The following is a 16,919-nucleotide window of genomic DNA, read 5'->3' as shown; positions in this document are numbered from 1 at the left end:
ATGAAGGCCAAGCCCCGCCCGACGAGCCAGAAGCCACGCCCGTGCCTCACGGGGCTCCGCCCAGTCCCGGAAGTGGCTTCATTGCCTGGAATCTGGAAGTGTTTAGGCTTTTGGGCAAGGTGGCAGTGGAGGAGAGGAAGAGAGGCCTGAACCCCCGGGCCCATCCCCTTTTTAGCACAGATCTCGCCACTTTTCCTTATGGGTAAACTGGTCATGGTGTACATCTTTGTGTCTGCTGCTTGGACCTGGTGTGCCCCGCAATACAGTTTTGTACCCAGGCGAGCACATGATATGTGTTTCTCAGCACACCACTCCAACACACTACGCACCACAGCTGCGGTCATTACGTCCTCAGCAAACACCTCAATATGTGTGCCTTAACACACTGTACCCCACCATACATACAGCATGTCTGCAAATACGTACCTTGCCACAATCAGTACAGGTAGATCAACACTACATACCAAACTGCCTGTCTGCAGCACAGTACACATAGTATTTGCATACTCCATACAGTCCTATGGGCTTAGAATGAAAGAACCACACCAGGAAATGACCCTTTCCTCAAGAATATGTAGCTGGAAGTGTCTGCTGGAGGGATGGCTGCCCTTGCAGAGGACCCAGGTTTGAGCATCCATGAGCTTGTAATTCTTGTTCCGAGAGGGTTCAAGGCTTCTTGTGGACACAGCCGGCACTGCGTGCATGTGGGCCCCAGACACGTGCAGGCAAAAATACCCCTACACATAAGAATAAATCCTTTAAAAATTTTTAGAGTCAAGAGTGGTATCCATCTGTACTTGAAGATTTGGGGAGATACAGAAGCATCAGTGAGTTCTAGACCAGCCTCAGCTACATGAGACCCTGCTATAAAAACGAATAAAGATGAAAAGGATATCATTCGTGTCTTGAGAACTGTTCTGAGTTACGTTCAAATGATCGCCACAAAGGTATCCCTATTGGTGGTTTACAAAAGTGAAGACTCCTTTGCTTGTCCAGTCAGGGCCCTACGACACTGCGCATGCTCAGTCCTTTGGTCTTTCGGTCTTCACCTTTTTTGATGTTCTCTTGTAAGGCAATGATTAGGCAGACATGTTGCTCCTAGAACACTTCTTTCCTGAAGATTCTGTACTCTAACTGCCTGCCGGAAGCTAGATTTCCGGGTAATACAGACCGTGTTCTATACATTGTGGTAGTCAAATTCATGGTCTCCAGATGTCCCAAGCTCTCTGGGAATATTCTTCTTCCTCACAGCTACCTGCCTTCGCGGCATTTTGCCATGGCGAATGTGTGCACAGTTATTTGTCTCACTTCTACAGTAATGTGAAATTCTCTTTCTGTGCCCCACCTCAGTTGTTGAGCTATGGTTTCACTCTGTAGCCCAGGCTGTCTCTAGCCTGCCTGCCTTTAAACCCCTTCCGCCTCAGCCTCCCCCAATGTGGGGACTACAAGTGCAGGCTTCTCCCACTCCTTCAATATGTAACTGTAAACTCTTTTGAAATCCTTGCCATACCCTGCAAATTCAGCAAAGAGCTTGGCCTGAGAAAGTCACTCAAAAACTTCCTGTGCAGGCGGTGAAATCCCGGATAGAGAAAGCTTTGGATCCGATATGAGGTGGGCCTGTCTAAAACACAGATCCCACAGGCCGGAACGCAGAAGCCCAGGGAAGGGCCAGAGCAGACGGTTTAAAAACAGCTCTAGGGAGTCTGGGAGCCAAACCTTCCATGGTTTTGAATGGCTGGCATGTTTGGCTTGGCCACAGGAGATCACGATTTCAGAGCCAACAATGGCGCTTTCTGTCTGCTGCAAAGCAGACTCTCAGGTGTTCCACCTCAACTGGAGTCTGCTCCTCGTTAAGCCTTCTGAGAGTCGTTCAGATGTTTGTGGGATGTGTGTGATGGTTCACACCTGTGATCCTGGAACTCGGAGGGAGGCTCAAGCTGAAGCTCTTCAGGAGTGAGACCAGCCTGGGCCTCGATGTGAGTTCTGGTCCAGCCTGAAGTATAGTACTAACCTATCTTTAATATATACATATATGTATACATACACACACACACACACACACACACACACACACGGGCTGAAGAGATGGCTCAGTGGTTCAGAGCACTGGTTGCCCTTCCATAGTATCTTGGTTTGATTCCCAGCATCCACCTGTAACTCCGGGTCCAGGAGGTAGGATGCCTTTTTCTGACTTCTACAGTCACCTCTTGCACATGCTACACAGACATATATGTGGACAAAATACCCATACGCAGATTATAAAATGAATATAAAGAACAGAAAATGGTAAGTATAACTTACTAGCTGCTGATGCTTAAATGGGCGACCCTGCGTACCGAACCTCTGCGCATAGGCTGTTAAGGTGGATTGAAAGCAACCAGGACGACTTACCACAATATAGCGCAGAGAAGACCCTGTTCAAGTCACCACCCTTTAAAAAAAATTACATTTAGGGCTGGAGAGATGGCTCAGTGGTTAAGAACATTGACTGCTCTTCCAGAGGTCCTGAGTTCAAATCCCAGCAACCACATGGTGGCTCATAACCATCTGTAATGAGATCTGATGCCCTCTTCTGGTATGTCTGAAGACAGCTACAGTGTACTTTCATATAATACATAAATAAATAAATCTTTAAAAAAATTACATTTATTTGTATACGTATGCCACAGGGAACATGTGTGGCGGTCAGAGGTCACATTTCGGGTTTTCCTTTCTACCGTGTGGGCTCATAGGGAGTGAACTCAAGTTGTCAGGTTTGATGGTCTTTTCTGGCTGAGTCATTTTGCTGACCCTAGGCCTGTTCCTTATAAAATCAAAAAGCCTGCATATACTGTGAGGCCAGCGTGGTCTACAGAGCTGATTCGACGACAGCCAAGGCTCTGTCTCAAACAAACGAACGAACAAAACACCCCATAAAACAAAACTATGCATACAGCTACAGTCTGGGCTGTGAATGGAAGCCAAGCTCAGGCTCACTCGAGTGAGAAAAGAAAATTGATATTTAGTAGGAGGGTGCCCAGTGTCCCCAGAGCCTCACTAAGGAGACACCTCCAACCAGAAACCACTGTAAGGAGTCTCTCAAACATGCTTAGCCAGACTCTCTCTGGGCTGGTGTTCATTGCTTTCCTAGTCTCTGATGTACAGAAAGAGGTTTTCTTAAAAATTGTACTTATTCACTTACTGTGTATGTGGCAGGAGGGTACATGGGGTAAGGTGCTTATGTGGAGACCAGAAGACCAACTGGCTGGACTGGGTTCAATCTCTCTTTCCACCATGTAGATTCAGGGGTTAGTTCAGGTTAACTGGGACATGTCTCGCCAGACTTTGTTTTTCTATACAGTATATTACAGTATATTGAAAAATGCTTGATGTACATTTCTTTTGTTTTATCAATTGGTCTTCTGAGTTTGCTCAGAAAGCCAGTTTATAAAGCTAATTAATGCACAATCACTACTTTATTTCCAGAATGTAAAAACATTGTAGTTAGCATGTGGCAGGCACTTGTGAAATAATTCTGGTCAATTGAATAAGATGCATGTCGGGTTTGTGTGTCCATGAACTCCATAAACAGGATGGCATGGTTATTAAGAGTATCATAACTCTAAAAGATAACCAGGTTCAAACTCCAGCTTGGTTATCTTCGGAAAGGGTCAATTATTCCTAAACTTCATTAAACATAGATGTTAATTCGCAGTCCAATCACGCTGAGCTTAAGATACCTGTTTCTTAATTGCTATTGTGCCTTTAAACTGGTTATAAGACCTCTGAGGAGGGGTTGGGGATTTAGTTCAGTGGTAGAGCCTTTGCCTAGCTAAGCACAAGGCCCTGAGCTCAGTCCTCGGCTCTGAAAAAAAAGAAAAAAAAGAAAAAAGACCTCTGAGGAAAAGGCCACATTTCATATTCTGTTCTGTACACTTTTCACATTTTATTACATGTCGTGTTCTCAAGCCATATTGTTGGCCGTTTGTGCAACTATTTTCTGGCAATTACATGAAACTTCTTTCTTCCGTTTTTGACAAGGGCTGAAAGCAGTTGGTTCTGTTAGAACCCAGCACCAGACATCCAAGTGAACTTTCTCCCGCAGAAATGCACTGCTCTGTGCTTCACAGGCAATGTCCCAATCTGAACGATGTAACTCAACTGACTGTCTCTTGCAGCCTTCTTTTGACCCTCGTCAATACTCTATTCTAGATACGCTGCGTTGGAAATGTTGGGAGATGTCACGAGGTTGCATGGAGTACTTTTACATGTGCCGAGGGGGTTAGGACGTCAGTGTTTCCTGAGCTATTCCAAATCCTTTCAAATTACATCTACTAGTTCTAAGTGGTTAGTCTTGTTCTGCTGGAGGACGAATGCCTGAGCCTGAAAAGAAACACTGCAAACTCGGGGTGGCTGAAGACTGCGAGCTGACCTGGCGCCGCAGAGACATAGCAGGCGAGTCAGAGCGCGGTCATCAGTCTTGCGAATATGAGGCTGCAGCGGCGGACCCCGTAGGGCCGCCCAGGCGGCCGAGCAATACTCAGGACCTAGAACCCAGAGGGGCGACCAGGACTGCCGCACCACCGCCCCAGCGATACAAAGGCGCGAATGTGGAGACTACAGGCCAGGCTCCGCCCCAGGGCGGCGCCTAAGCAGGAAGAGGGCGGGACTGCCAGGACCCGTCGCCTAGGCAACCCTTCGCTCTGCCCGGGCTTTTCAGAAAGCCCTAAATCCGGCAGCTGTGGGGGAAGGGCGGGATGGGGAGCCGAAGGTTGTGCTGCCCTACGGGAGCGCACCGGGGTACCCGCAACCTCCTCCGGGTGGCGAGGACGCGGGCAGCCTCAGGTGCGGCAGGGGAAGAGTTAGGATCAGGGAAGCGCTGCTCCCGCCAGCCCGCCCACCCTAGATCTCCGCGCTCAACAGAGCACCCCTCGGGGGCCCCTTTGTCTCCAGGCCATTCCAAACTCTGTACCGGGAGGCGACACAAAGGGACGGAGGGGGCGAAAGGCGCAGGCGCCGGGAGCGCCGAGGATGCTGGGAGTGGTGGTCCCTCTGCGCGTCGGTGGCGGCCCTCCCGCGCGGGTCCGCATCCATCGCCAGGGAGCTGCGCATGCGCGCCCACTTCCGCCTCGCTCGGCCCCGCCCGCTCCGCCCTCCTGGAAGAGGACAGCTCTCTAGTACTAGGCGTGCGGGGGGCGTTGCCGGTTCCACCACACCTCCTTCTCGTCCAGATTGGCCGCAGGGGTAAGAGCCGCGAGGGGATTGGCTGTCGCCATTGCCATTTCTGTTCGGGGCCCTATTTATACCGTGCTAGGAGGCGGGGGAATGCAGTTAACCTGGAGGAGGGTGGCTCTTCTCCGCTTAGTCCGTTTGAAGACGGCGATCTGGAGGCTCGTCCGGCCCCGGCGTGTCTTGAGCAGCAGGCCACCACCCCGCCGTTCCCGGCCGGCGTGCGGCTCCGCCCAGTAGGTCCGCCACCGAGTGCCAAACTCCTAGTAAAGTTTCGCGTCGCCGGCCGCCCCTGCCCAGGCGGCTCTGCCGCTGTCCCCTCCGCGACCCTGGCCCCCAGCGACAGTGACAGGCCACGCCCCCGGGCGGGCCGGCCTCGCGGCCCGCCGCCCCCCGGCCCGGGACGGTGAGGGGCGTGAATGCGGTGGGGGCGGGGCCGCCTCCGGGAGGGGGGTGGCGGGGCGCATGCGCGCTGCGCGCGGGGCTGAATGTTTCCCAAGTGTTTGAAACTGGTATTTGGGTTTTCCACGTTGGACAAGTGCGGCGAGGCGGGCGGCGGAGCGCGCCCTTCCCGCTGCCGGCCCCGCTCTCTCCGCTCTCCACGCTGGTGGCGGGTGGGCGGCGGTGGCCGGCCCTCTTTGGGTGTGTGCGCGCTCGTACGCACGGCCCCCCGCGCCGCCCGCCGCCCGGGAGGGGGCCTGCACGGCCGGCGGAGTGTGCGCTAGAGCCTCGGCCGCCGCGGCCCGCGCCTGCAGGCGCCGGGGTCCCCGCGGCCCCGGAGGCGGCGCGGCAGGCGCCAGATGTAGCCGCCGGCCAGCCCGGCCGGAGCGGCGGGGGGGGCGCGGGAGGGCGAGAGCTTTGCATTTTGCAGTGCTGTTTGAGGGGGGCGGGGGGTGGAGGAAGCGGAAAGCCGCCGAGTCGCCGGGGACCTCCGGGGTGAACCATGTTGAGTCCTGCCAACGGGGAGCAGATCCACCTGGTGAACTATGTGGAGGATTACCTGGACTCAATCGAGTCACTGCCTTTCGACCTGCAGAGGAACGTCTCGCTGATGCGGGAGATCGACGCCAAATACCAAGGTACGGCGGGTGATGGATGGGCGGGGGCGGCCGCGTCCATCCCTGGGTCCCGGCGGCGAGGCTGACCGGTCCTGCTGGAGCCGGAGCGCCCGGTAGCGTCCTCGTAGGGCTAGGAACAAAAGGTCTGGAGCGCCTTTGATACGCCGAGGTCCTTGTGTACTGAGCTCCGGGACATGGAGAAGGAAGGAGCGCGAACGGCTGGCTGCAAGGCTGCGCGACCAAAGCGCTCTTTGTAGTGAAGTGATGAGGCGGTGCTGCGGGGGAGGGGGCGCGGGGCTCGGCCGCGTCCTCGGGGAGGGGGTGAAGGCGGCCGCGCGAGGTGGAGTGCTATGCGGGCGCCGCGGCCGCAGGGCGCGGGCACCCAGCTGGAGAGAGACGGCTGCGGGCCGTACTCCCGCGAACCTGAGTGCGGGTCCGGAGAGTCGCCGCCTCCCTCCTGGTCCTGAATCTAAGTGTTACATAAAGTACTGGGCAGTCCCGACTCGGGGTCGCGCGATCGCCCAGGCCCTGCTCTCCTTGGCCCTCCCTTGGCTCTGGACACGGCTCTCGGCCGACTGCGAGGGGCGCCGGCGCGGTGTGTCTTGGCGGAGGAAGAGGGTGAAAGGGAGGATTGCAGCCGACTAGGTGCACGACTGCGCGGTGATCAGTGGGCGCGAGCTGGGCTCTGGCTCGAGAGGAGCGGGGCAGGTGAGGGACCTGCAGCCCTCCCGGAGACCCGGGCTGCCCAGAGTGGCGAAGAGGCGGAGCCTGCGTGCCCGCCGGGAACTGTTGGCTGTTGGGGAAACTTTGCTGGGAGGTCAGGGGGCTCTGTTTTGAACGTGGACGGCCGCTCGGAGTTTACTCTTGTTTACAGAACTGCGCAGCAGGGAAACGGAAGAGTTGGGGGTGGTGGAGGGCTACTGCTTGGGCCCGCACACCGAAACCTGCTAGGGAAAGCGCCCCTGCGCGCTCTGTCCGAGATGCAGCTTCGCAGCTCGGTTTATAGGAGAGTCATTAGCATATTGCGGAACGTTCCGCCTCTGCGGCCCTTTGATTGGTCGCAACATCCCCCGTGGAATGTCCTTATCATTGTGCTACGGAGTCATTGGGGGGCGGGCAGTATGGGGGCGGGCTTTGCTCGGGACTCGCTCCAGTCTGTGTTTCCGCTGTCTGCTTTTTTTTTTTTTCTCCGTGGAAGAGGGCCGGGCGGAGGGAGGAGGCGAGTTGATTTGAATGTCTTCGGGTCGCCCGTCCTCTGGCCTCGGGTTGGCTCCTGTCGCTGCTGGGGCGGGCCATTCTCGTTGGTTCTGCGCGTTGATTGGTGTCCCTCCCGGTCTCCGCCCTCGGCGTCGTGGACTCACATAGGCCTCTGGCGGGGCGGGGCGGGGCGGGGCGGAGCGGGCCTCCTGAGTCTCATAGGCTGAAGTGGATCGGGGCCACTTTCCAGCCGCGGGGCCATGGCGGCGCTGGCCTCCGGGAGGCTGCTATGCTTACCTTCTCTGCACTGGCGCCCCGCGGGAAGCTCTGATCGCTCCTCGCGTTTCCGGTAGGCATGAATAAGCGGGAGTGCCTCTGTCGGGACTGCGGGTCGTTGTGTCGGGTGCTCTCCTCCTGAAGCCCCCGCCTGTGCGGCCGATGAGGGCTCGTATGTCCGCATGGCTCTGGAATATTAAGTCCTTGCTCAGAACTGCTGTTGCAGACCGAGTTTTTGACGGTCGCCTAGTGCTTCGGATGTAGAAGAGTCCGAAAGGAGGGTCTATGACTTGGTTGTTGTAAATGGAGTTTGTTGCCTGAATTACTTTTCAAATATAGAAAGTACCCCTGGAAGCAATGCCTTTTTAAGAATTTAAGCGCAACTTTATATAAAGTAAAAGTGGCTTAAAGTAATTGGACAGACTAGATGGTACTGCAGGCCCATTTAGTCACTCACTACCTTTATCCTTGCTGGTACTTCATGGTGGCCCAGCAGCAGTCTGAAGCCGAGCTGGCCAGTGCCTCCCTGTGTGTAAGTAGTGCTGTCCTTGTTTGTTGCTCTTAGCAGTTTTGTTGATCGAATATTTTACTTAGGGTAACTAAAAAAACCTGTGTTATTGTGTGGATTCCACACTAGCATCATAGTAAGTTTTTGATGAGATTTTTCTCTACAAGCTTCACCTGGATTAAAGCTGAAAGAAGCAGTTATTTACATGTAAATTAGCAATGGGTAGAATTTCGCTTCTACAAAATACTAGTAAAATCTTTGAAACATTGCTAGATGTGGTGGCACATGCCAGTAATCATAGTTGGAGGCAAGATCGGCTTTGATTGCAAACCATTTAACCCAGGATAGGTCTCCCAAAAAAAAAAAAAAAAACAAAAAAACGACAGTTTGCTGTTGGTTTTGTTGTTATTTTTTTCCTCACCCACGTGGAGCTCTTAAAGATCACTTGCCCCTGCTTCTAGTGTTAAAGGTATGTGCCATGGTGCCCCAAAATGCATATCTTAGATTGTCTTTGGTAGGTTAAAGCAGTTGACCTACCTAGAAACTTCCTTTTTGATAGTAGGACTGTACATGCCTCCTGTGTAGGGGAGAGTCTGTCTGGTTCTTCCATGAATGCCTGCAGAACCCAAATGTAGCCTTACCTGTTGAGATACTTCAGTGTCCGGCCTCTGCTGTCATCTAGGGTTTTGTTAGTTGTGTTGTGTTGTGTTGTGTGTTTGTTTTTGATTGTTTTGAAACGGGGCCTTGCTATGTAGCTCTGGCCGGCCTGTACAAATCAGGCTGCCTTGGAACTCTAAAGAGGTCTGACAACTGCCTGAATCCCTGTTTCCTGACAGAAGAGCACAAAGCAGGGTGGGGTGGTGGATTTCTAGGTATGCTCTCTGACTGACTGCCAGCCTGTTCTCACAGCATTTCCACTAGCACCTTTAAGAGATGGCAAAAGAGTCTTAAGAAAAAACTGATACTATACACTGTTGAGGGAAATAACTCTAGGAGTTTTCTGGTATGTCCTGTGTTTAAAAACAAATGGTTTTTCCTTTGCACACAGGGAGTCTCTTGGAGGCTTGGGTGCTTTATCAGTTTGGCTTTGTGATAATCCACGTAGGGCAGAATGTCTTATTCTTCTGTTCACTTTATTTCTAAAATGGCCAGTGTTTTTAAATGTTAGTTTCTGGCACTTGCAGCATTCTTTGACATCTCTGTCAGCATTTCCTCAGTTTCTTGGTCAGGCAAAAACAAAGGGTCTCTGCCTGCTTGACACACAGGTTCATCATTTAGATACAGCACACAGAGATGGTGTGGCTCCTCTCAGGCTTTGGCAGTGTTAAATTCCACGTTCTGGGCTGATGGGTAGGGGCAGTCATCAGCTGCTCCTGTGAAGCACTCTTAATACCCATCACCCCTCGAACACAAGTGTCTGCCTTCTCAGGCTGTGGCGTGGCTAACTGCAGAGCCAAACTGAGACAGCACCCAAGAGTACAAAGGAAAAACTTTGTTCTTGAAACATGGGCCATGTAACCCAAGCTGTCCTCACACTTGTGGCCCAGGCTGTCCTCACACTTGCACTCCTTCTGCCACAGCAACATGAGTCCTGAAATTATGGACCTACACTGAGCTGAATTATTTGCTTTCTATAAGATTATTTATCAGTCGGTCCCCAGCTCCGAAAAAAAGAACCAAAAAAAAAAAAAAAAAAGATTATTTATCAGCTTTTATTTCTTGAGCAATTTTATTTCTTGTCTAATTACACTTACCAAATGACATTTTCTAAGCATGCAGACTTATTTTTAGTTTCCCTAACAAGGAGTTAGTTCTCAATGGTATTCTTGAATCCTTGGGAGACAGGCAGGTAGGCCTGTGTAGGCCCCAGGACAACCAGGGCTACACAGAGACTGTTTTAAAATATGGTGAGCAGCAGATTAAAGCATTATGCGCTGTAAAGTAAAATCTGTCACTTTTATTTTATTTTATTTTATTTTATTTTTTTGATTCTTTTTTTTCGGAGCTGGGGACCGAACCCAGGGCCTTGCGCTTCCTAGGCAAGCGCTCTACCACTGAGCTAAATCTCCAACCCCCACTTTTATTTTAAAGCAGGGTTGCCTTGTTTATTGTGACCAAAGCCTTCTTGTTTTCAGTAACATGGAATATCACGCTAGGGTAGTCACAGGGGACACTAAGCAGAGGGCTTCTGTTGTATCCCCAGTCTGTATGGCACCATCGTCTAATCTACATGCTTTTCCGTAGAATGTTCTAGACGTGGAGATGCCTTTGATCCCAACTGGGAAGGCAGGAGGATCCCTGGAGCTCACTCATGCTCCAGATTCAGTGAGACTGTCTCAAACAAGGTGGGCAGCAATTTGAACACAAAGAAATACAGAATAAAAACATTTAAGTTATTGCAGGGATATTTGAGCAGAAATTGTGGCAGCGCAACGGTAGGTGAAGAAAAGATTTAGGCCGAACACTTTACCTAACAGTGAACTGTTGTTATTCATCTCAGCCTTGCTGAGTGGGAACCGGGGCTGGACTGTTTCTGCCCCTCGTGAGTTTTTGTGAATTACAAGAGAGTTACATAAAAGGCCTACTTAGTTGGTATTGGGTCTCTTTGCAGTGTGCCTAGTGGGTTTGTAACGCATCTTATTTCTGTTTGTAGAGATCCTGAAGGAGTTGGATGATTACTATGAGAAGTTCAAGCGGGAGACGGACAGCACCCAGAAGAGGCGGGTGCTGCACTGCATCCAGAGGGCCCTGATCCGAAGCCAGGAGCTGGGCGACGAGAAGATCCAGATCGTGAGTCAGATGGTGGAGCTGGTGGAGAACCGCAGCAGGCAGGTGGACAGTCATGTGGAGCTCTTCGAAGCACACCAGGACATCAGTGATGGCACTGGTGGTGGCGGCAAGGCAGGCCAGGACAAGTCAAAGAGTGAAGCGATCACACAGGCAGATAAGCCAAATAACAAGCGGTCCCGGAGGCAGCGAAACAACGAAAACCGAGAAAACGCCTCGAACAATCACGACCATGACGACATCACCTCAGGAACGCCCAAGGAGAAGAAAGCAAAAACCTCAAAGAAGAAGAAACGCTCCAAGGCCAAAGCAGAGAGGGAGGCGTCCCCTGCGGACCTTCCCATCGACCCCAATGAGCCCACGTACTGTCTGTGCAACCAGGTCTCCTACGGAGAGATGATCGGCTGTGACAACGACGAGTGTCCCATCGAGTGGTTCCACTTTTCTTGTGTGGGACTCAACCATAAACCAAAGGGCAAGTGGTACTGCCCCAAGTGCCGTGGGGAGAGTGAAAAGACGATGGACAAGGCCCTGGAGAAGTCCAAGAAAGAGAGGGCTTACAACAGGTAGTTAGCGCACATTCGCCCGCGGTCCAGAGTAACAAAACCCACCAGTGTATTTATGATGTCGCTGCCTTTTCGGAAGTATGAGGACGGTCAGACGAGTGTTTTTAGAGAGTGTTAGCAATGGATCCTCTTCTCGGGATGGCGGAGACAGCCCGTGTCTTCATGGTGTACCTTGTTTCCACACAGGGTCTGCCGGTCGGCAATTTAGAAACCACAAATACAGGTCCGAATTAAACGTGTCCGCAAGTGTCAGACTGATTTTTGGGGTTGGGGAGTGACTTGGAAGTAACCTAACATATATAAAGAAGAGATTTAATTTGGCTGTTTTAACAAAAATGTTACGGTTTACAAAAAAAAAAAAAAAAATTAGCCAGGCAGCTGAAGTACAGCTGGTGTGCTTCCTGCTGCCCTGTGTGTGTCCACACGACAAGTTGGTGGTTTAAAGTCTAAATATTGTTATTTTTTAAAGAGGTAAATGAGTAAATTTTACATGACATATTTTATACATGGCCTATTCCCCAACTGGCCATTTTTAATGACTGGGTACGTTTTTAATAGGTCAGACACAGTGGTCCAGGCAGTGGGTCCGAGTCCTGCCTTTGCTACCCTAGGTCATGGAGTAGCCACCTCTAACTTACATGAAGTGTATAGATGTACATTTCCCAGCCACCTTCCCCTGCTGTATCATAGCCGCAAGTGCAGCCCGGTGCTGTTGTGAAGCCAAGGAGCGCGTCCTGCTGCGTGCGTGAGCTGTGGAGAAATAAATGAAACTTGGCCAGTTTGTTTCTTTAGCATTTAATTTTAACATACAAATAATTTTAAATTTTTGTCTTAAAAAATTTATACACCAGCAGTTTAGACAAAGCCTTAAGAAAATTGTATATTATTGATCTCACGTAATAAGGAAGTAGACATTCTGTCCATGCCAGCAAATACGTGTCAGAAGTATTTAGAACAAAGGTTAGGAAGTGACTGTGCTCGTGAGGTCCGGCCCCACCATCTGTTTCTGTATGACCTGTGAGCTAAGAATGGTCTCTGTGTTTCTGAGTGGTTTTCAAAATCACATTTCACAATACACGAAAGTCCTATGAAATGAAGATTTGCGTGTCTATAAATAAAGACTCATTGGAACACAGCCATGCTTGTTTCCTTCCGCACTGTCTGTGGCTGCGTGTGTAAGACCGAGATCACCTCCTCACAGCTGACGTCGGCCACCCATCCCTGGCACGTGGCCTTCCCTGCCCACCTACTGGAGTCAGATCTTCATCTCCAGGTGCTGGGTGCCTTGCTTGAGATCTGAGTATGTTGAAGTGTTTTACAGAGTGTGTGGGATCCAGACCTGGTCACCATAGGGTCACTGGTTCCTGGGTTGTGTATAGTGTACTCTGTAGCTCTTCCCTGGTGCCTTCAGAACTTTTCTTCCCCGGGCATGAATTCAGTTTTCTGGCCAGGTGTGGCAGTGCACACCTTCAGTCCCAGCACTTGGGAGACAGAGGCAGATGGATGTCTTGAGTTTGGGGCCAGCCTGGTCTACAGAGTAATTTACAGGAACCACCAGTTACCACTGAGAAACCCTGTCTTGGAAAAAAAGGAAAAAATGTCTGTTTACAGCGAACAAGAGTTTAGTAGAGGATGCTAAAGTGAAAATGCTTGGTAAAAGGAGCCCGAGAAAAGACTCAGCGGGTGAGAGTGACGCGGGTGAGAGCGACGGACGGTCCTTGTAGAAAACCCAGTGTTGATTCCCAGCACCCACGTAGCTCGGGAACCGATGTCATCTTCTCACTCGGGAGCACCACAGTGTTCCTACATGTATGCAGGCAAAACCCTCAGACATAAAAACAAGTTTTAAAGTTAAAAAAAACCCAAACAACTTGATGCAGTAGCAGGCAAAGATCTCTGAGTTTGGGGGCAGCCTGGTCTACATAGTGAAGTTCAGTCTAGCCAGGGCTACTACACATTGACTCCAAGGGAAAAAAGTGGTTAAAAACTCAAGTCGTTTGGAAGTTTCCTGCTGATTAAGCTAGTAATAAAAAGTAACGGGTCGAAGGAATATATATTATGAGTTTTGGTGCAGACCGGATGAAGTAGGGGGGAGGGGTCATTGTATCTGGATCTCAGCCTTATGGTTTCCGGGGCTCTCCAGACACTGTAACTCCTGGAAGGCCACAGACAGCAACCTAGGCTGACAGGAGCGAAGAGTGGCCTGTTGTGAACTGGCATAGCCTCTGGTGCAACAGCTCTCCACCCTCCCAGTGCTGTGGTGATCCCTCCCCCAACAGTAAAAGGATACGTTGCTACTTGATAACTAATTTTGCTACAGTTAGGAATCGTAATGTAAATATCTGTTTTCCAATGGTCTTACATGACTCCTGTGGAGGGGCTGTCCACCTCACCTATTTTGGGGTTTCTGTCTCAGGTGAAAGGAGGGACCTGATTCACAAAAGGCCTGTGGTTCCAGGGCTTGTGTCCCTTCTGTAGTATTTACTGCCCTGATCCAGGCAGCCTGAAGGTCAGCCCTGGTGCTGGTTTTGGGTTAATTGATCAGCCAGGAGCCATGACCAGTCCTGTGGAGTAACAGGTACTGTGAGTTCCTGGCTAGAAGCTCTGGGACACAAAGAGCGTAAGGTTTTCCCGAGTGCTCTAGGATGTCACTGGTGTGCATTGGTCCCTGTATCCCATCCTGACAAACACACAAGAAAGAAAATTATTTTATACTCATGCTGCCAGGTCTGCTTCCTGCATCCAGCAGCAAACTCATTAGGAAGGGGAATTTCTAATCCAGTTCTATAGACATGCTTGAAAACAGTTGGTTTGTGTGGAGAGAAGTCTCCTGTATAAATGGTGTACACTGTCAAGAAGCAGTGTTTGGCAGTAATAATTTGGGACATTAATGTGCTTAGATTTTTTTTTTTTTTTTTTTTTGAGATTAGGGACTTAACTGCAGATGAAACCCACACCTCCGCCTCAGCCTCCCTAGTGTTGGCATGATGGGTACCCACTCCTAAATACAGTTAGATTCTGATCACATGATTTAATATTTTTTTAAAAAAGCTTTATAAAATGTAAATAATTGCTTATAGAATTTAACTGTTCATTTGCAATCTGGCTGTCCTGCAGCTCGCTCTGTAGCCCAGGCTGACGTCAAACTCAAAGATCTGCCTGCCTTTGCCTCCCAAGAGCTAGGACTAAAGGTGTGTGCCACCACGCCTGGCCAGAAATTATTTTATACCGCCTACATTTCTTTTTTTTTTTTTTTTTTTTTCCGGGGCTGGGGACCGAACCCAGGACCTTGCGCCTCCTAGGCAAGCGCTCTGCCACTGAGCTAAATCCCCAACCCCACCGCCTACCTTTCTTATAAGACGTTGCTTGATAATTCCTCAGTTTCTGATACGTTTGACATCTGGTTGCAAGGGAAAGTAAGATGCTTCTGACTGCAGTGCACAAAAAAGAAGGTAAGAGAAGTCTCAGATCCCAGGGTGTCCAGGAAGGGTGCCCTGTACAGCACAGCGGTCTGGAGACACGCCCACACGGCAGCAGATTGGGCAGCAGGCGGTGCACAAGGCATTCAGTTGCTGGGGTTTATCTTGGACAGGCTTGGACTGTGTTCGGAGTAACTCCTCCTTGGCCTGATGGAAACACATCTGCCGAGGACTCAGGAGGCTGAGGCAGGTGGACCACCGGAAGTGTGGGAAGAAGCTGGAGGGTTGATGAGTTCAGCCCATGCTGGACTACATAGCAAGGATAAAGGGATGGGTGGACGCATGGATGCATGGACGGATGGCTACCACTGTAGCACCCATCTTGACTCTCTTCCTCCCACTTTCCTACTAATGGGGATGTGCTCTGCAATGGAAATTTAAAAGGTAAACAAAAATTAAAGTGGGTGAGACAGGAAATTAATAATTATCCCATGGTTCACACACACATCTTTCAAATATTTCCAGGTCTTTGCACTGTCCATCTGCTTTAACAGTGCGATGTATACTTCATTACAAACCCAGTCCCACACATGTCTGCCCGTGGGAAATAACCTCCAGGCAGCTCTTCATGTTCCCAGTTTGGTAGAAAAGACAAGGACACCTGAGTGTCACATTTCTCTACTACATGCAGCCGGGGCCAGTATTTAACCTTTGAAAACCTTTATCCTGAGGTTGGAGATTTAGCTCAGTGGTAGAGCGCTTGCCTAGCAAGTGCAAGGCCCTGGGTTCCGTCCCCAGCTCCAAAAAAAAAGAAAAAAAAACAAAAAACCTGGTCGACACCTCTGTCTCCTGCGCGGGATACGTGTCGGTCCGGAGATCTCCATAATAGACCTCGCCTTTGCTTATTACAAAAAAAAAAAAAAAAAAAAAAACTTTATCCTGTGGCCGAAGAGATGGCTCAGCCCTTAGAGTGCACTCGTAGTGTTCTTCCAGATGACTTGAGTTTAGGTCCCGATACTCTAGGCAGACATAATGGAACTCACAATTGAAAAAGAAGGGTGTGGAGAAAAAAAAAAGCCTCAGTGGTTAAATTGAAACACTTGCTGCTGTTGAAGTGACCCAGGTTCGGCTCCCAACATCCACAGCGGGAACTGAACCCGAGCCCTCGCCTCCAGCTTCCGTGATGATGACTTCATGCATGTCCCTTCCTGCTGCCCTCTAGCTCTTCCCACCCATCCTCATTCCTCTCCCCAGACACTCCCCCTCCCACTTTCCGAGCCTGACACCTCCCTTGCCGATTCTAGACAGCAGGACCGTGTTTATCCTGCAGGCCTGGTGATCCAACTGTCCACGTGTTCACCACCTTTTCTGTAGCCATCCGCTGATGGGCACCTAGTCCATAACCTGCCAGTATGTACGGATGTGCTGGTCCTCTGATGGACGTTGGCTTAGATGCCTTTGGGTAGATATCAGAAGTGGTCTGTTTTATTGAGAAACTGGTACACAGATGTCCGTACGGCCATACTAACTTACATAACTCCACCAACAGAGATGATGTCTCTTCACCCAGCCCTCTCCTCACCAGCATCTGCTGTCTTTTTGTTGTTTGTTTTTTCTTTTCTTTTCTTTTTTTTTTTTTTTTTTGGGGGGGGAGGGTGTTAAGACAAGGCAGGCAGAACTCTGTGAATTAGAGACTCTGTAGACCAGGCTGGCCTCTAATTCACAGAGATCCATCTGCCTCTGCCTCCCGAGTGCTGGGATTAGAGGCTATGCCACCTCACCCGAATGTCTATTTCTTGATAGCCATTCTAGCTGGAGTGAGATGGAAGCTATATCCATTGACCGTTCCTGCTTGTTCTTTACAGAACTGTATTCAATTCCTCTGTTTATTGATTGGATT

General features: G+C 50.4%; 1 protein-coding gene across 3 annotated transcripts; it reads left to right on the top strand.

The window, feature by feature from the left end:
• Positions 1-5,309: 5,309 nt before the first annotated feature.
• Positions 5,310-12,735, top strand: Ing1 (inhibitor of growth family member 1). 3 transcript variants are annotated; one of them, XM_032918983.1, is made up of 3 exons: positions 6,179-6,287; positions 10,492-10,592; positions 10,901-12,735. In XM_032918983.1, exon 3 carries the CDS (start codon positions 11,047-11,049, stop codon positions 11,602-11,604), a length of 558 nt encoding a protein of 185 aa, XP_032774874.1. In that variant the 5' UTR covers positions 6,179-6,287; positions 10,492-10,592; positions 10,901-11,046; the 3' UTR covers positions 11,605-12,735. The 3 variants fall into 3 exon arrangements, with proteins under 3 accessions (XP_032774875.1, XP_032774872.1, XP_032774874.1); XM_032918984.1 differs by lacking the exons at positions 6,179-6,287; positions 10,492-10,592 and adding an exon at positions 5,310-5,444; XM_032918981.1 differs by lacking the exon at positions 10,492-10,592 and having other exon boundaries at positions 5,677-6,287.
• Positions 12,736-16,919: the final 4,184 nt, after the last annotated feature.

The sequence above is a fragment of the Rattus rattus genome, chromosome 13 (assembly GCF_011064425.1).
Source record: "Rattus rattus isolate New Zealand chromosome 13, Rrattus_CSIRO_v1, whole genome shotgun sequence".
Lineage (NCBI taxonomy): Eukaryota > Metazoa > Chordata > Mammalia > Rodentia > Muridae > Rattus > Rattus rattus.
This window is presented reverse-complemented; position numbering and strand designations above follow the sequence as displayed.

What these genes read in the sequence shown, in the direction of transcription:
- Ing1 (XM_032918981.1), top strand. Translation starts at nt 6,152, where the DNA reads ATGTTGAGTCCTGCCAACGGGGAGCAGATCCACCTGGTGAACTATGTG. An exon ending in GATCGACGCCAAATACCAAG is followed by an intron (nt 6,288 to 10,900) that starts GTACGGCGGGTG and finishes TTCTGTTTGTAG; the next exon opens with AGATCCTGAAGGAGTTGGAT.